Genomic DNA, 18,937 nt, shown 5'->3' on the forward strand with positions numbered 1-18,937 from the left:
CGGCCTGAAGGTAGCGTGGGGGTCATGGAGTCCTTTGCAAGGTAGGTGTTCATGAGCCCCCAGGGATCCCAGCCCCAGCGGGACAGGGAAACGTGTGGTGGCCAGGGGCTGGCTGAGTCCTGAGCAGAGTTGGTGCGGCCAGGCCTGGAGAGAAAGACAGCTTCCCCTTGGAAGCGACGTGTTCAGGCCAGGTGGGAGAGCCTGGAATCCGAGGCCTGGGGCCTGCTTGGAGATCATGCCCACAGGACAGGAAGAGCTTTCCCCGCATGCCTGGGCCGTGTGCATGTGCAGGGGAGGCAGTCATAGCCAGCTGCCTTAGTGACCACTGAGCCCAGTACTGCTGACACGGACTGGCAGCCGTGGCACTGCAGGGTTTTGCTGGCAGGATTCCTTCCAGCCCAGCCGGGGACCTGCTGCCTGGGGTTGAGCCGGGGTCCTTCCGCATGCAAAGTGGGGGCTCTTCCGCCGCTGAGCCGTGGCTTGTCCCCAGTGGGAAGGCAGAAGCGTTTTGCACATGCTCAGACGTGCCTTTATTGTCACCTGACCTGCTGCAGTGCTGAGCCCTGGCCCTGAGCCCCTGGATGCCTTGGAACGTCCCCCAGAGATTTCGGCCCTCTCGTTCTGAAGAGCGGTTGCTGAGGCTGGTCTTCTCGGCTGCCCCTTTGAGGAGGAAAAGCGGCACGAGCGACCCGGACTGGGGTTGAGCCCACGGCCAGCTGGGAGAGCTGCAGCTCTGGTTGAGGCTCAGAGCGTTTGAGCCCTGGGAAGGGCTCCTGCCTTCTTGCAATGGCTGTGGGCACGAGTGTTGGCGCGGCTTCTGTGGCCTGGCTAACTGGCTGAAGCGATGTCCGTCCTCGTCCTGGGGAGGTCGTTCCCTTCACGAGTTCCCTGTAGGTGTTGAGGAGGAAGTAGGGACCTTCTGTGCATAACAAGCTGTGCTCTACCCTGGACGCACGGGCGGGCATCGCCCCCCCTAGCAGCAGAAGAGGGGAGACGCTCTCCTGCCTCGCCCTGGAGCTCCCCAGCTGCGATGGCCCCTAAGCCCCGGGGCAGCTGGGTGGGTGGATTGAGCGGTGGCTGGGGAAGGGGTTGGCTCTGCAGAGAGGGATGGGCCCCCGCCTGCTCGGGACCCCAGTCCTGTGGCCCTACGTGTGTGGGGACTGCTGGTGGATGCCCAGTCGCGAGGGGAGGCGGAGGGGGGAACACACTCTGCATGTGCCTAGAGGAGCCCTGTCCGTCATCTTCACCTTCTTGCAGGGCTGGGCCCCAGCTCAGGTGTCGTTCGGCCTGCTGTGCTTGAGTCTCATTCCTCGCTCCCCCACCCCCCACCCACCCCGCTGAGGGAGAGGGAGGGCAGCTTCTCTGACCGGATTGCGTTTCGCTATTGTTCTCCTCGGGCGTCTGGACTAAGGAGGGCAGCCGAGTTCATGGCTTCCCAGACTCTGGTGGAGCCGACAGGAAGTTGGGAAATAAGCTGCAGTGATGGCTGCCCATTAACAAGGCCCAATTAGCTCCAGAGCGGCGCAGCTGCTGCTGCTGCCACCCGTCCAGGGAGCGGAAGGACTCCTGGGGTCTCCCTGGGGGGAGGGGGAGGGGGAGGGGGAGGGGGCCAGGACTCCTGGGACCTCTCCCAAGCTCTTACAGGGATCGTCGGACGGCTGCCGACCGGGCTGCATCCCAGGGCCGGCCGGGAGAAGCTGGCTTCTGATGTCTGCTGGAACGCCTTCTCTTTGCCTTTGGAAGAGGCAGCAGGAGTCAGGTTTCAAGGAGGCCCCAGCCTCACAGGCCGCGCCCGTTAGTCACTCGGCATCTCCGTGGCCATTGTGGTTTTTTGTCCCTGTCTCAACCCGGCGGGGCGTTGTGCACACGGCTGGGGCCTGGCCCTTTATCGGCAGCCCCCCACCCCACCCAGGGCAAGCCAGTGGGATGGGTGCCTGTGGCCTTGCATTGCTTCCCAGGTCAGGTTGGCAGCCCGTGGTGCAGGAGGCCGGGTGGAAGTCCGGATCCTGCGCTTGGGGCTGAGCTGAGGCCGCGGACGGGTTTCCGGGGTGGCGGAGAGGGTGCCCGGATGAAGCGGCTGGGCTGCCCCTGCCCCGGCTCGGCATCTGCTTTGGAAGTGGTGCTCTCTGCTGGGAATGCTGGCGGTGGATCTTGGTCTCGGGGGGGTGGCAGGAGAGCTTGCGTTTGGGGCAGGCTGGGAGCCTGGAGGACATGGGGCTCTTGGGCGGCCCATGTCCATCAGTTGCTGCATTTATGTCTTTGGCCTTCTTTCATCTTGCCAGGAGCCTGAGGCGGCTGCTCTCTACAACAACCCTATAAAGTGGGCTAGGCTGAGAGTCCGTGACTGGCCCAAAGTCACCCAGTGGCCAAGGCGAGACTGGAGCTGGGATCTCCCAGGTCCCAGCCCAGCGCTCTTAACCATAGAATCATAGAACAGCAGAGCTGGAAGGGGCCCACAAGGCCATGGAGTCCAACCCCCTGCTCAATGCAGGAATCCACCCTAAAGCATCCCTGACAGAGGGTTGTCCAGCTGCCTCTTAACCATGACACCGCACCCACTCTCAAGTGTCATTTAAAAGTATAAGAATAAAAGGGGGGCGCAGGTGAGGCGGGGGGGGTTGCTTCCTCTGGAAAGTTAAAACGAAGAGTAGGGTGGGTTTTTATTTGTTCTCATTTTACTGAGCAGACAGTCTGGGCTCCGTGGAAGGGCTCCCTGGCCCAGCCTAGCAATGCCCTGCTTCAGTCCTTGCATTCTTGCTCTTGTAGCGCCAGCGGTGTGGGGTGTGTGAGATGTTTGATGTACCAGATGGGAGGGGCTGGATCAGCCCAACTGTGCAAGCAGCCCAGAATTTGGGGTGCCGGCAAAGCGTCACGCGATGCAAGAGGGGTGCGGCGATGTTGAAAGGTGGGGGCTCTGTTCCGCCACCACTGGCCCCCTCCCTTCGCAGGGAGGCTGACAGTCACTGGCTGGGCCAGGCCAGCAGATGCAGTTGGTGAACCTTCCCTGTGCAAGAGGGGGGAGGCAGGCCAGGTGGAGGGGAGCTGGCCAGACCGGGGAGGCCAGGCAGGCCGAGCTGGGCTTGCCGAGGGTGCCAGTTGTGGCCTCACTCCAAGCAGGACTTGGTGGCCGTGAGGTTGCTGACCTCTCCTCCGTGTCTCCACCAGCCCTCCCAGCTGGTCTGCGGGCGAGAGGAGCAGCCCTGGCCCGTCTCTGGACCTGCAGAGGCCTTGGGAATGGCTGGGATGCTCCTCCTCCCTCTTAGAAGGCTGAGGGATGTGGAGAGAGGGTGACAGCAGATAAAAGCGGTGAAGCTGATGGCCCAGTCAGAAGAAGCCAGGTGGGCAGTGTAGGGACCAGAGGCAGGCAGAGGCAGGGAAACCCCTTTCTCTAGGGCAGCGCTCACATCACAGATGTGTTGGCTCTCTTAGCCGCTGCTTTAGAAGGGGGGGTGCGCGTGCATGCATGGGTATTAATTGGCTTCATTCAAGCCCCCTACCACCACCTTGCTGCCCGTTTGTGTACAGACTTGGGTGGGGGAAAGAGTTTCTCAAGAACTATTAAATCTGGAGTCCTGCCCCCCGTTTACAGCCCAAATCATAGTTGAGCACACAGAGGACTTGTTTCTTGACTTTCAGGGGGTTGGATGTTGAGTCAAGCGTTTTGGCTCTGGCTGCGCTTTCCTAGCCTGTTCCAAAAATGGTTCCTTTTTGGAACGGGGTGGTGGTGATACAGAATGTCTTCACTTGTCTGAAGTTCTTCATGACTAGAAGACTGAGGTTCCGATGGACCCGGAGGCCCTCTTTTATCTTAGCACGAGAATTGGGGTTGACTGGCACAACGCAGGGCCCCCGTTAAACTGGCGGGCCGTGGCCAGGGCTCTTTGCCCCCCCCCCCTTGGGACACGGTCCTGTGTGGAGTGTGTGGCATGCCACTTTGGGCTTGGTTGCCATCTCCCAAAGGCATAGTTGGAAACCAGCCAGCCAGACTGTGCCAGGCGGCTTGGCTGGAGGTCCAACAGCAGCAGGCCCATGCGGGGGAGACTAAAATAAGCGAATTTGGCCTCCTCACAGAACCTGGCCAAATGGACACTTTAAAGGGACGACCCCCCTCCCAGAAATAACTTGGACTCAGTGGGTACACCTCCATCCGAGATGCTTCTGCCTCCCCCACCCCTGACTCACTCCTGGGAGAGACTACAGTTCCAGTCCATCCTGGGGCTCACCCAGCCCCTGCAGCCTCTTTCACATTCCAGCCGAATGAGCCCCCTCTCCCCCCCCCCCCGAGTTCTTGCTGTCCAAGTCCTGGAGAATCCAGTGAGGTGTGTGATGGTGTTCACCTGCTTTGGAAGGAGAAGGGGTGTCCGCTGGGGAGGTGCAGCTTTGGGGCAGGGGTGAGCCCATTCACCTGCTATGGGTCACGGCAGGATCTTCCATCTTGATGCTGACTCTCCCTTCGCCCCCTCCCTCTCGGGTCAGAGGGGGCTTTCCGTCCCTGGGGGATGCAAGCTGCTCTTGGCCTTGGGGCGCCCAGGTAGAGGCTCTCTCTTCCTATCTACTCTCTCCCATTTTAGGGTTTTGCCTTGCCCCCCCCCCTCTTTTCTTGTCTGGGAATGGCTCCCATCTGCTAAACCAGACTCTGCAAAGCCCCCAGCTGCCTGTGTGTGCCAGGCCAAGGGAGGGGGTGGGGGGTCACTCTGGCAGCAGCTGAGGCAACAGTCCCCTCCTGGCCAAATGCTTGCTCAGCCCCGGTACAGCTGGTGTGCTTGAGAAGGGGCTGGGAGGGGGAGGGAGGGAGGGGGCGAGTGGGTCAGGACACACACAGCTGTTGGGCGCCCCCCCTGCCATTCAAGGGCAGCTGTCTCGCCCATTGTGGGGGGGGGACGTTGCCCCTTTGTTCCCACCAGCTCCGGTGCAGCTGTTCCAGAGGGACTTTGCCTGACTTTGCTCAAAGGCTGCCGCCCCTCCCCACGGCCTCCTCCGCCTTCGAAATCTCCTCCAGGGCCCCCATTCTTTTCCTCCCTCCTCCCCATACACACAAGAGGGGTCAGAGTCATTTGGGGCTGATCCAGGGTGGGGCTAAACTTGCCCAGCGTCTGGACCCCTTTTGTGTGTCTGGGGGCTGGAGGCTGCAACGGGGGGGGGCCTTTGTGGCCATTGTGCAAGGCACACGCTCCGCACAAAAGGGACCCCCGTGTTGTCGTCTGCACGGGCGATTTTCTGTGGGGCAGATTTAACGGCCCAGGCCATCTGTGAGATGAGAGGAGTGTGTGTGTGTGTGTGTGTGTGTGTGTGGCAGAGAGAGAGAGAGAGAGAGAGAGAGAGAGAGAGAGAGAGAGAGAGAGAGAGAGAGAGAGAGAGAGAGAGAGGAGGTCCCCCTCCAGCCAGTGAAGAGGTCTGTAAACTTTTGTTACCAATGAAAGTAAAAACGAAGAGTAGGGTAGGTTTTTATTTGTTCTCGTTTTACTGGGCTCCGTGGAAGGGCTCCGTGGCCCAGCCTAGCAACGCCCTGCTTTGGTCCTTGCATTCTTGCTCTTGTAGCGCCAGCAGCGTGGGGTGTGTGGGTGTGTGATGTTTGATGTACCAGATGGGAGGGGCTGGGTTGGCCCAATTGTGCAAGCAGCCCAGAATTTGGGGTGCTGGCAAAGCATCATGTGACGCAAGAGGGGTGCAGCGATGTTGAAAGGTGGGGGCTCTGCTCCTCCACCACTGGCCCCTTCCCTTCATGGAGGCCCAAGCAGAGCCAGGCGTTGGGGCCCTCTGTGGGTCTCCATGCCACCCCCAGCCTTGTGATTTGGAGTGGGCCCTCGGCTGCTGCTGCTGCTGCTGCTGCTGCTGCTGCTGCTGCTGCTGCTGCTGCTGCTGCTGCTGTGTTGCACTGACGGCTAGTATTTACGGTTGCTGGTGGGGCAGAGTGTGGATCACCAGAGGCAGAGCCGCCTTTTGACTCCTCAGCAGCCCATTTTGCAGAAAGGGGAAACTAAGGCACATGACTTTTAAGATCAGGAGTGCAAAGGGTGGGAGGAATCCAAACATGCACTCAGAAGTCCTCCTTTGGACCCGCAGACTCCGTCTACAGCAACAACTCCGCCTGCACGGACCGTACGTTTTCCCTCCCTAAGTGTCATACCTGACATTTTTCCCGCTTAAAGGACATCCTGTTCCTCTCTGCCCAGTCTTCCAACCAGTCCAGATCAGATTGTCCTCTCATTCTGTCTTCATGGGTCATGGCCAGAGCTCCCGGTTTTGTGTCATCCGCAAATTTGGTAAGAAGCCCATCCATCCTGCCATCCAGGGCATTAATAAAACTGTTGAATAACACTGGCCCTGAGACGGAGCCCTGTGGTACCCTGCTGTTTACTGCTATGATAATGAGAGTGATATCCTCATTCAAAGCCACAAGGAAAAGCACCCTTTGAAAACCAGCAGCAAGTTCTGAGAGAACCTCCCAAAGCGCCCTTCTGTGTGTCTGCTTGGAAGTAACTCTGAGAATCTGCATGGTTAAAAAAACCTACAGCTTCTGCATGAATGCCCAGGAGTAAGAAGGACTGGATTACTCAGGAGTAAGCATGGGCAGCAAGTTCTGAGAGCATTCAAAATCTAACCTTTTACATCTAGTAGGAAGAATCATTATCACCAGCTCCAGTCACAAGAATACTAATTTGGAGCCACATTTTTCTGCTCCAGCAACAACCCACGTGCCACGTTACACTAAGAAGGAAAATAAGAGAAGTGCCTTTAAGCTTATGAGTGCAAAACAGAGAGGGTGGGGAACTCACTCACCCCAAGCTGAAATACCCTCCCCACACATAGCAAAGCGCACACAGAGTTCGTTGCTAAGCCCCACCTCACCCCACCCCTCTGATATTGCTCCAGACATCCAGCAACATGACCAGGTTTTTAAAAAAGAACAAAACTACTGCTAGCCAAAGCAGCCACAAATCTTTTTTTTATTGAAAAAGGGTCCTGGCTTCTTCTGCCCAACTGGGAAATTCTCTTCTGACTGTTCAGGAGATGAGAACTTTTCCCTGCTCAGGCGAGGACCAGAGACCTGCCCCGAAAGGTGGTGCCAGATGGAGAGTCTCAGGGCTAGGATGTGCTCATCCCTGGCTTAGAGCCCCATGCCCTTCCAAGAGTGCTTCTGGGTATGCGCAGAGTGCATTTCTGCCACCAGCCCATCTCTGCACAGGAGGCTTTCAGGCTACAGCACTTAGTTGCCAAGCGGACTTTTTGCGCCTGGGTTCCTTCTAGGCTGAAGTGGGGGTGGGGTGGCCGGGCGGGCTTTTCCCTCCTTCATCTTGGATTGAGACGCCCCAGTTAAATCAGAGAGGGCGAGATCAAAGGAGGGGGGGCACTCAGAAACAGCAAAAGTTTTTTTTAAAAAACACGCCCTCCCTGCTTCCTCTACATTGGCATCACTTTGATCTCAGGAATCTGACGCTTGCTGGGGACTTTTCTCCCAATCCATGCTTGCAAAGAATGAAAGAAAAAGCAAAAAGAGAAGAGGAAAAAAGGATAGGTGGGTGGGAAAGCCCCCCCCCCCCGCCTTTCTGCTGCTGTGCCTCTTTCCCAGTTTTGCTCTCCGGTTTTTGATTCCTATTTGGGCATGAAGGACCCTCATGGGTGGGTGGGGAGTACTCCAAGCCACCTACTCCACTGTGAGAACGGCGCTCCTGTGTGTTTTTGGGGCGGCACTCAACGGTGGCAGAATCCTTGATTCGGAAGGTGGTGTGGGGCGTGGGACCCCGGAGCCCTGGCTCCCAACAGCTGGCCTCCCCTGCGGCACCTGCGCTGGCCCCGTGCTGCTAGGGGGCAGCAGAGCTCAGCCCGTCCCTTTCCTGCCCTCAGGCGCCGCGCAGGGGTCAGCGATGAACAAGCTGCGGCAGAGCCTGAGGCGCAAGAAGCCGGCGTACGTCCCCGAGGCCAGCCGCCCCCACCAATGGCAAGCGGATGAGGAGGCCGTGCGCAAAGGGCGCTGCAGCTTCCCTGTGCGGGTGAGTGGCAGCCGGGGAGGGGGGTGGCCGGAGGCAGGCGGCCAGGGGCTTTGGCTAGGGGCCCGGCAGCCCTTAAGTCCAGGTCTGGGATGCCCAGAGGCGAGCCGCCGCCTCCATGGAGCCCAGGGGGTGGGGTGCAAAGGGGAGAGCTTCGGGCCTTTTGATCTCCAGCGCGTAAAAACGGGAGGGTCCGTCCACTTGGAGCCTGAGCCTTCTCTGGCAGCTTTGAACCTCACAGGCTCTGACCATGGAGGGGTGTGTGTGTGTGTGTGTGTGTGTGTGTGTGTGTGTGTGTGTGTGTGTGTGTGTTTGCGCGTGATTCTCTTCTGCAGACCGACTGGGGAGGGTGGGAAAATCTCATCCCGAATCTCTTTCTCCCCGCTAGTACTTGGGCCACGCCGAAGTGGAGGAGTCCCGGGGCATGCATGTTTGTGAAGAAGCTGTGAAGAAGCTGAAAGCCGTGAGTGGGGTGGGTGGGGGTGGGCCTCCTGGGCGGGAGGCAAAGCCAACCGGCTGGTGCCCTTGTGGCTCGGGGCTCTCGGGAAGATGCAGATGGAGGGAGGCGCCTTGGCTGCAGCCGATGCCCTCGCGGGTGCCGGCTGTTGGGTCCTCTCCCCGCGGAGACACTTGTCAGGAGAACGTCCGCGTGTTCTGCTGGGGATACTGGTGGGAGCCGGCGGGCCCAACGCGCTCCCAGGGCAGGGCTGGGTCCCGCACGGCGGATTTCAGTGCTGCCGAAAGGCCTCCTGGTTGCCCAGTGGGCTCGTTCACAGGCTCATCAGAATACATCCGGCAGCGAAAGAGAAGTGTTTGCACTGTTGTTAAAAAAGTATTGTTCTTGTGGCTTGAAGGCCATTGCAAGGTTTCAAACAAGCAGGCAGAGTTCACTTTCCACATCCTCTTCACCTGGTGGAGGCAAAGAGGGTCTCCAAGAGAGGTGCCTCCCCAGAATCAGGCCAAGGGTCGCTTTTCCATTTTTATTTATTCCAGAGTGCTGCCAATAGTGGCAAAGTATTTTAGAAGTGGGTTGATCAAGTTAGTTTCAACCAGTTTAATCAATTGATTGCATTTGCATGAATCTACAGAAGGCTAAAAGAGCCGTTCTGAAGAGGGTGGGGTGGGGGGGACGTTTTTGGGTTTTAGATGATGCTCCTCTCTGCTGCCGCTGCCCCGCTCCCTCCAGCAGGAGAATAGTGGCAGAACAGGGGGGATCCGCTGCTGCCAGTCAGTGCAGGCAGTCCTGGCTGGCTGGACCCAGGTTCTGACTCAGTCAGCTTCCGCTGTTCCGAAGGAGAGCAGGCCTTGATGGTGGAGGCCTCGGGGGGGGGGGGGGCAAGAAGGTCTCTGGCAAAGGTCTCTCCCAGTCTTCTGCCCTTTTCGTAGGTCCAGGGTGGGAACTTGCTTTTCACCCCTAACATTGCCGCCCCTCTTTTGGCTCCCACAGAGTGGCCGCAAATCCGTGAAGTCCGTGCTCTGGGTCTCGGCTGACGGACTGCGTGTTGTGGATGACAAGACCAAGGTATGGCATGTTGGGGGGCAGAGCTCAGGGTGAGAGCGGCAGGCGGAAGGTCCAGTGAAAGGCTCTTGGCAGAGGCCGGACAAACGGTCCCTGGCAGCTTCCTATGAGCGGCGGAAGGACTGAACAGCCGTACGTCGAGCCACGGGGGTGGGGTGGGGGACATTTCTCCGCTTCTCTCCCCCACCCTCCTGGCTTCCTGGAGAGCCACTGGGAGGGGGCGGCTTTCCTTGTGCCATGGCGCTGCCTCGTGTGCGGAGTCTTGCAGGCGGTCTGGGCCACGGAGGCCTTCCACTTGCAGCCCTGCTGGGCTTGCTGACGGCGGAGCTGCACGAGGCCTTTGGGTGCAGAGCGCTTGGGCCCCTCCGTCCCTCCGCCCGGAAGCGCCTGCAGCTCTCGGGGCGCCTGGGGCTCCAAGAGAGAGGGAAGCCAGTAAAAGTGTGGTAGTGCAGGGCAGCCCAGAGCATGTGCAAAGTGCCTTTCCTCACCACGGAGCATGTTGGAGGGCAGGCCAGAAACTCTCCTTTCTGAAACGGGAAGGAGTCGCCGCCACCGCCCCCCGGGCATCTTTCTCCCCAGGACCTGATCGTGGACCAGACGATCGAGAAGGTTTCGTTCTGCGCCCCGGATCGCAACTTTGACAAGGCCTTTTCCTACATCTGCCGAGACGGCACCACACGGCGCTGGATCTGCCACTGCTTCCTGGCCCTGAAGGATTCGGTGGGTGGCGTCCTCGTGGCGCTGTGCAGCCTCTGCCCGCGCCCACGGCCCCCAAAGCACCACCCTCCCCGGGCATGCGTGCCCTTGCGTTTATGAGCCACAACTGCCCTCGTGGCTTCTGCCCCACACAGGGCGAAGCCTCAGGACCCCTCCAGCAGCCCCAGTGTTCCCCTTGCCCACCTGAGCCCCCTGCTTATGCTCACAGGGTGGGCAGGCCTGCAGTACAACCTGGAAGAGCCCCCTCCGCCCTCCAAGAATGGCTGTGGTTCGATTAACTTGCCCCTTTTGAAGCCTGTAACACAAGCCCACTCTTCAGATCAGGGGGGGCAACTTCAGGTGGTCCAGATGTTTTGGCCCATTGGCTACTCTAGCTGGAGCTGATGGGACATGTGGGCCAGAACATCTGGAGGGCCAGAGGTTGTCGCTCCCTGCTTTAGGTGGTTCTCTTAAACTACAACGCAACGTGTCAATGTGTGGAACTCCCCTGAGCACCACTGAATGGCGAGAGCACCTCTCCTGGATCGGTTGAGTAGTCACGTGGTCCAGGCCAGGATCAAAGAACCAAAGTGACGGTTTGACTGATGATATTTGGAGTTTTTGGTGTCTCTCATATTGCTCCTGTTTTTATTGGTGCTCTCGTCATTAGCTGCAACGTTTTACCTTTGCTACTCAAAGGTTTTAAAATTTTTGATATTGTTGCTGTTACTTTTTATTTTGAATTGTTTGTCGCCTTGCACTTTTAGGGAGATCCCCCCCCTTTTTGTGCTTAAATAAGCAAATAAACCAGCCCATCCAGACCACAGCCCTCCACCCGCTGTGCCTGGGGTCCCCAACACGGTGCCCAAGGAGACCCATGTGTCCACAGGCGCCTCTCTTGATGCCCTCCAGGCACCTTCCCCCACCTGATTTCTATTTCCTAAGACTTCTTGGAATTATTACAATTATTATTAGGCAGTGTGTTGGAGCTCAGATTCCATCTCTCTTTTGTGCCTAGGTTGTCGGACTAGTTACTTTTCTTTTAGCCTCCCCAATTTGCCTTGCCCACCCTGGTTGCCATTTTATGAATGGGCAAGCCCCACCCCACATGGCAGTCATTTTGTGAGAGTACCCACGGCACTCTCTCAAAATAACAAATCTGCTCACTGGCCCCAAAAGGCTGGGTGCCCCTGCTCTGCACCATTGCACCCAGGAAAGGGTATCTGGAGCTCTGCTCTCCCTGAATGAAGAGGTTCCCCGCAGCCATTAGGACGTCGGTGGATCTGTCTGCCCTTCATAAATTGGGCTCCCCTTTTCCAGAACCATCAGGGCCAACGGGGGACACGGGGGGGAGGGGGAGGGAGTTTCCATGAAGCTCATGATGCGCTGGGCGAAAGTGGACTTCCTTTTGTCCGCCCCCGCAGGGGCAGCGGGAGGCCTGGGCCATCTCCCTCCCCTTCCCTGCTCCTCATTGGTGACTGCTGCTCCATGTCTCCTGCCTGCCTGCCCGCCCCCTCTCCCCCCCCGCCCCATCCCAGGGTGAGCGCTTGAGCCACGCTGTGGGCTGCGCCTTCGCCGCCTGCCTGGAGCGCAAGCAGAAGCGGGAGAAGGAGTGTGGCGTGACGGCCTCCTTCGACGCCACCCGCACCAGCTTTGCTCGCGAGGGCTCCTTTCGCCTGCCGGGGCCCGGGGCCTCCACCACACGCCCCTCCGGAGCGCGGCCCCCACAGGACAGAAAGAAAGGTAGGAGCCTCCTGCCGCCGTGGATGGCTGGGTCCCCCCCAAGCCCCCTTGTCTCCAGGCGGCTTGGCTGCTCGTACAAAGCCTCCGTTGCATGTTTCATGAGAACAAGCCGGGATGAAATGGTGGCTTTGGTCCCACCTGGCTTGTGCTCAAACCGTCGTGACCGGAAAGAAGCCCCAGCTCCACAGGTCTGGGCATCACAAGGAACTGTGGTTAGCTTGGAACCAGACCCGGGGCGCTTCCTGCCACAACTTCTCTTGGTGGTGCTCAGCGCCCGAGGCAAAGGCTGCCTGGAGCTGGTTCTTCTCGTAGCAGCCTGAAGGGCGATGAGAGCAATTGCAGACATCGCTAAGGACTAAGCCCTGATTTCCGGTTACATCGGAACCAAGATGTTGTCTCCATGACATTGGCGGGACTTGAATTGTGCCCAGACCTCCAAATAACGACAATTCCGGTGGGGAGGGGCCTCTGCCAGGCCGTATTTGAACTGGGGAGGGATCGGAGGGGGGTTGCAGCGCAGCCCCCAGAGACGGCCAAGGCGTCCTTCCCTTTCCCCTGCAGCGGAAGCGGCAGCGGTGCCCGCGGCCCCTCCCCCGGCCCCGGCCCAGCCCGGCAGCGCTTCCCCGCCCCAGGGGGCCATGTCGCCGGAGGAGAAGGCTGAGCCGGGGGGCGCCCACGCCATCCCACGCCGCCACGCCCCCCTGGAGCAGCTGGTGCGGCAGGGCTCCTTCCGAGGGTTCCCCACCCTGAGCCAGAAGAACTCGCCCTTCAAAAGGCAGCTCTCCTTGCGCCTGAACGAGCTGCCCTCCACCCTGCAGCGCAAGGGCCACACGGGCGACGCAGGTGAGGGTGGGGGGGCGCGGGGGAGACCCTTCTGCATGCCCACTGCCTTGCAGGGAGCCATACGATGGCTGCATTGTATGGGGCCCATAGTTGCAAGATGGGGGGGCGTGGCCGCCACGAGCCTCGAGGCCGAGGGAGGGACGGAGGGAGGGCATTTCACGGAGTGGCAGGACACCGTAGCCAATGCCAGCCCAGGTCAATGGAGCTTCTGAGTACCTTCAGTTTCCAGACACTGAGGACCAAGCCGCAGGGATGGAGACAGAGGGGCTGCAGGGCGTTAGCTTCATGCCCTGTCTGTGAGTTCTTGGCCGCTGGTCCCTGCTGGAGATGGATGGACCGGGGGTGAACCTGATCTGGGCGTGAGCACAACGGCTCCCTCGAGGGCGGGGCGGAAAGAAGCCTGTGGGAGGCGGAGCTCTGGAGAAGCACCTTTAGGAGCTGTAGCCACGGGGACCCACCAGCAGCCGCGCTGCAGGCTGGGGGCCCTGGCCCCTCCACCCCCCGCGCACGCGCCTTGCGCCTGACCTTTCCTTCTCTTGCGCCAGTCATAGAACTCGACTCGACACCCAACGGGGACTCCGACGGCATCACCGCCCTCTGCAGCCAGATCGACGCGTCGCTTGCCCAGCCGGCTGGGGAGCCCCCCAGCGGCGCCCCTCTCAACGGCGCCCTGGCGCATGCAGCCGCCGCGATGCCCATGGAAGGGGGCAGCACAGGTACGCCTGGCCTTGGTGCCGTCCCTGGGCCCTGCCCCTCCACGGCTGCCCCCCTCCCATGACTGGGGACGGACGTGTGTTCCTCTTGCTCTTCCTAGGCCCCCCCGCCTGGACGGACGCCTCTGCCGGGGTCCCCGTGACGCCCCCCTTCCAGCCCGGGCACAAGCGGACGCCGTCAGAAGCCGAGCGCTGGCTGGAGGAGGTCGCCAAGGCCGCCAAGGCCCAGCAGCAGGTGGCGGTTGCCGTGGCGATGCCCGCCCCCCTGCCCTCCTTCCCCCTGAGCTACGATGCAGCCCCCCCGCCCGTGGGCATGTTTGCCCCCACACTCATGCAGCCCGCCTTTGTGCCGCTGGGCGCAGCCTACCCCCCCGTGGGGCCCTACGCCGCCCTGCCCAGCGTGCCGGTGGTGGGCATCACCCCTTCCCAGATGGTGGCCAACGTCTTCTGCTCCGCCGCCCAGGCGCCCGCCACCTCCCTGGGGGCCAAGGCCAGCGCCTTCCCCCCGAACCTGCTGGGTGCGAGCCGGCCCAAAGCCAACGGGACCACTTGGCCCCCGGAGCAGAGCCAGCCTGCGGCCCCCGCCCCCCGCCAGGAGCCCCCCGACCCTTTCGAAGCGCAGTGGGCAGCCCTGGAGTCCAAGGCTTCTTCCGGCATGCCCAGCCCCTTCTCCGGCGACCGGCAGAAAACCTTCGAAATCGAACTGTGACCCCCATTTCTGCGGCTGGACAATTTAGACCCCCCCCCCGCCACCTTCCTCGTAAGAGTCTGCTCTGTGGCTCATTGGCCCCAACGCGCCGCCCCCTCCCTCCCCCCGCTTGGACCCCAGAGAATGAGCAGACAAGCCCCCCCCCCAAGTCGAATGTGGTTCCTGTCTGCGAACTTGCCGTATTCAAGCGTGTGAAGCAGCAGCACTTGTGGGGCTGGGCGATGCCCCTCCCTGTGGGTCGCAGTGTGAGCAGTGAACGTGTTTTTGGGGGGTGGAGAGAAGAGGGTGCAATTGGGAACTGCCATGGTGAGGAGGAGGTCCACAGGCAGCAGCTCTTTGGGCGGCTCCTGGCAGAACATTCCTCCCTTGGCTGGGACTCGGAACGCAGGGGGTGGGGGTGGGGGTGGCATGCGGAAGCGAAGATCTTTCTCTTTCCCTCCCCTCCCCTCCCCCAATTAGTTTGCTGGGCAAAGCAGGCAAACGGGTCCTTTCACCACAGCCTCCAGCATCCGAGCATGGGGGCGCTGGGGCGGGGTGGTGGTGGGCCCAGCTGGCCTGGCACCCGGCCCTCTTCCTGACCTCCGCTCCCCAGCCGGGCTTCCCTTCCTCTCGGTTTCTGGTCCCCAAACCAATCCTCCTGTGGCTTCCTTCTGCAGAGCTGCTCCCCTCGCCCCGCCCCGCCCCGCCCCCACACAAACAGCACCCGATAAGCAGGGGACGGATTCTCTGGCAGTTCCCCCCACCCACCCCCCGGTCTAGCAACGGGACTTCCCTCTCACGGGACTACCTCGGCAAGGCCTGGGCTGGGCAGTTGTCCTCTCCAGGAAGTGGTGCCCCCTTGGCAGGGTGAGGGCTGGCCCTGAGTTCACCCTTGTGGGGTGGGTGCAAGCGGCCGCGTGGCTGGAGGAACGGGCTCCGGGCCCTCCTCGGCCTGCCGCCCTGTAGTTTGGCCCAGAATTTGGTGACGGGGCAGGAAAGCTCTGGAATGGGCAAAAATGAAAAACACGAAGCCCGTGCATTTTCCTCTGAAGAATCTGCACGACACCTTCCTGCCACAAACCCCATTTCCACCTCCTGCGGGCACCGCCAGGACCATGGACCTCACTGAACCGCTGTAGGGCATCTCCAGGTGGGCTTCAAGCTTCCTTATTCTTCCAGCGGCTCTGCAGGGCGGCTTGGGGGGGGGGGATGATGATGACACTTTAGTCCTTGCTCCCATGCTGCCTGATGGGTTTGTGGAGAGTGTCCAGGAAGGGGGGGTGTTTACCTGGTGCAGTGGTTAGAGCTGATGCAACTTGAAGCAAAAACTTTTGAGTTCAGTGTTGGTGGGAAAGTTATGGTTGTTGTTGGCTATTGGTGCTCAAATTACGGGGAACTGGGGGGGAATGGGGGTGCTCCAGCCTCCTACCTCGCAATGGCCCTCTTGATGGCAGCTGTGAAGACTCTACGGAGGGGGGGGCACGTGACTGGGCTAAGAGGGGAACGGGGGGGCTGTGGATCTCCTTTAGGTTTTCCTACCCCCCCCCATTTGAATACTGCTGGGGGGTTTTCTGCAGGGGAGGGGAAATGAATTTGGCAAGAGAATGCATTTACATGTGTGTGTTTTTAAGTGTGCCTCAAAGTCATAATTTCAGAAATGAAGTTGAAAACTTTAAAATGAGATTGCACCAAATTTCAAACTTGTGAGCTTTAGGGAGTGGCTGAGGCACAACGTGCGTCATGGTGGGGGCGGGTGGGGGGCTCAAGAGAAGAGGAGCTGCATATTGCAGCCTTGGCTTGGTGGCTCTGCAGTTGCCCGCTGGGGCGCCACGGAGCCGGGCCCTCCTCCTTTCCATGGCGCTGTTAGACTGCAGGTTCAGTTTACAGAGGCCAGTCAGAGAACCAGACCGTAGCCCAGAGGGAAAATGCATCCCGAGTGGGAGGTGCCCACCCCCAGGGCTTAACCCAAGAAATGGGCCGGACCCCTCCCAGCTGAGTTGCCGTTGGCTTTCTCCCTCCACCCACCCCAGGCTGAGTGAGCATCTGGGTGATGCAGAGGAGGAAGGTGGGTGGAGGCGCAGTTCTCCCCCACCTAAACTTCCTGGACAGAAAGGGACGCTGGGGAGGTATTTTCTATCTTATTTCCAAATGTTTTGTATCAAAGAATCCCACATATTTGTATTATATAATAAATAACAAATAAAGCCAGTAATATAATAACCCAATTTGGGGTGATGGGTGTGTTTACTCGCAGCCGTGTGCATTTTGAAGCAAAGTTCCCTCACCGTCTTCATCCTCCTATTCAAACTTGGTTTCCAAAATAAGGAACTTCTGTGTGTGGTTGTCATTTCCACTTTAAACAAGCTATAGATGCCCTCCACCCACCCAAGAGGGGAAGGTTAGTTATGCCCCCCCCTCCCCGTGTACTCATGTTTCCCTACACTGCGAAATAGGTAATGAATCACAAAGTTTCCTGAAACAGTTCCTGGTTTGGCTGTTTTGAAGGCCATGATGGGGGGGGGGGGGGCAGGGGTGTCCCCCGACTTGCAATTCAAAGCCCAACTGCAACAGGGCCCTTCACTGGTAGAAGCCACCTCAAAACCAGCAGGGTCTGCTGTGCCAGATCAAAGGGGCTTGTTGTGCAAGAGAACTTCCCAGACTGTTTCTCCCTTAACCATTGGCTGAAAAAGAAAGAAAGAAAACCGGCCAGCCCCACCCTAGACTCCATGGCCATGGGGTGGAAGTAGCTGCCCCCTCCTCCTGCTGGTACTTCTCAAGGCTGCCCTCCGGCAGGTGTGTAAGGCTGGGGGCCCAGTTGGCACAGGGGCTGGGGGCCCAGTTGCTGAAGGCTTGCGGAGGGCTGCCCGAAGGCCTCCCACGGGGTGGCACTGCAGTGCACCTCTGCGCCTGGTTTAACACATTTTGCTGCCACGGATGCTGGGATGCAGGCTGCACAGTCCTCTGGAGAGGGTGGACAAGCCCAGGATGTAATGGGAGCCCCAGGACCTCTCTGTTTTCCCAGAGTTTCCCTCTGGGGCATGAGAGCAAATGAGGCCTGTGGCTGGCCACAGAGAACCCAAGAGCAGCCCCTGCGCCTCTGGGAGGCCGCTCCAGCACAGGGCGCCCTGGCAGGCTGGCTGGCTGGCTGATGCTCTATCTGTCCATCTTGGATCCCAACTGTTGCCGCAGTGCCAGCAGCCTGCAGGGCACGTTACAGGAGGGCCGGGGCCTCCTGCAAGGGGCTCCCACTTGCGTCCTGCCCGGCCAGGTAGAGGCGGGAGCTGGAGGTGGCCTTTGCACTGGGCCTTCTTCCCCCCCCCCCCACGCCATTGCTCAGCCAGGTGTCCTTCCACTGCTGCTGCCGTCTCATCCTGGACCCCGACGCCGCTGGCATTTTCAGCCGGGCAGGTCTGCAGAACTTGCGTAGGGACGGAGGCCGGGGAGTTTCAGGCCCTGGGGCTTCTTTCTGGGGCTTCCTCCTGCAATAAGCAGGGGCCCAAGGGGCGCGTTGGTGCAGCCGCCCACCCAGCTGCCAGGCCTTCCTGCTTGGTGCTTGCTTTTCAGGAGGGGAGGTGTTTGGGCTCCAGATCGCAGCCCTGGCTGGCAGCTCTTCCTTCAAAGCCTGGCCCACCCAGCCATCGTTGGCGCCTGCCTGTGGCCGGCCACCTGCTTCTGGAAGGGCCGCAACGCCGGAAGGGCTCCATGGGCAAAGAAAGGCCCACTCAGCAGCAACTTGTGGGCACCTGTGGCCCTGCCCACGGAGGCCGGCCGTGGCGAATGGCTAAAGGGCCCTGGGCGCCCCCAGCCCTTCTCTCTGAAGAGCCCTGAGGCTGGATCGGAGACGCTGGCTGGGAAGGGGGCGTCGCAGTCCGGGGCGGGGGCTCCCTGGTGCTGGTGCCGGTGCCGGATTCTCTCGGCGGGCCTGCAAAGGCAGTGACCGCTGCTGGCCTGCCTGGAACGGCCCGGCAGTGCGGGGGGGTCGGGCGGGCGCAGAGATGGCGGAGGCAGCAGCTGGAGGCGGACTACATCTCCCGGCAGCCAGGGGGAGGCTAGCGGGGAGGCGGCCCTGATGGACTGCAGATGGAGGGAAGGAGGACGGGGGGGGGGGGGGGGCGCCATAAAAAATGTGTGGGGGGGAGAGCAGGAATGCACTCGCCTCTGCCCGCGCGCAGCGGGGGGGGGGGGCTTACCGGAGAGGCGAGGGCTTGCGGGGGGGAGGCGAGGCGCCTGAAGGAGGCGCAGGCAGGCGGACGCCCCCTCCCCGCAAACTGGGGCGCCCCCGACCGGCGCCCCTAAAGGCACGCGCGACGGTGCAGCCTCGGAGGGGGCGGCTCTCGCTTGCCCGACCCGGCGAGCAGTAGCCGCCCCCGCGGGGATCTTCTCCTCTGAGCAGCCCCGACGGCGGGACAGCAGGCGGGCGGCCCGTTCCTCTGCGCGCTCGCCTCGCCGGTGGGGCGGCCCGTTCCTCTGCGCGCTCGCCTCGCCGGTGGGGCGGGGCGGGGCGGGATGGGGTGGGCGGCGGAGGAAGCCCCCCCCCCCCGGCCCCGAGTCCCCACGGCAGCGCAGGAGACGCAGCACCGCCGCCGCCTCTCCGAAAAGCCCCTGAGGCCACCTGGCTGGGTCGGGGGAGGGGGGCGCTTGGGATCGCGGCCCTGACTGGCCCCAGTCGCGCAGGCTCGCTACTGCCTGAGGACCGTACAGTGCCGGGATAGCCGTGTCTACTCAGAAGTAGCTTTCTTCCCGAGGG

General features: G+C 60.8%; 1 protein-coding gene across 1 annotated transcript; it reads left to right on the forward strand.

Moving 5' to 3' along the window:
- The first annotated feature begins 7,855 nt into the window (after positions 1-7,855).
- On the forward strand, positions 7,856-14,719 carry NUMBL (NUMB like endocytic adaptor protein). Its single transcript, XM_063139629.1, has 8 exons — positions 7,856-7,991; positions 8,377-8,451; positions 9,436-9,510; positions 10,087-10,227; positions 11,742-11,946; positions 12,508-12,789; positions 13,335-13,505; positions 13,604-14,719. Exons 1-8 carry the CDS (start codon positions 7,866-7,868, stop codon positions 14,209-14,211), a joined length of 1,683 nt encoding a protein of 560 aa, XP_062995699.1. The 5' UTR covers positions 7,856-7,865; the 3' UTR covers positions 14,212-14,719.
- Positions 14,720-18,937: the final 4,218 nt, after the last annotated feature.

Source organism: Elgaria multicarinata, chromosome 13 (assembly GCF_023053635.1).
Source record: "Elgaria multicarinata webbii isolate HBS135686 ecotype San Diego chromosome 13, rElgMul1.1.pri, whole genome shotgun sequence".
In the NCBI taxonomy this organism is placed as follows: Eukaryota; Metazoa; Chordata; class Lepidosauria; order Squamata; family Anguidae; genus Elgaria; species Elgaria multicarinata.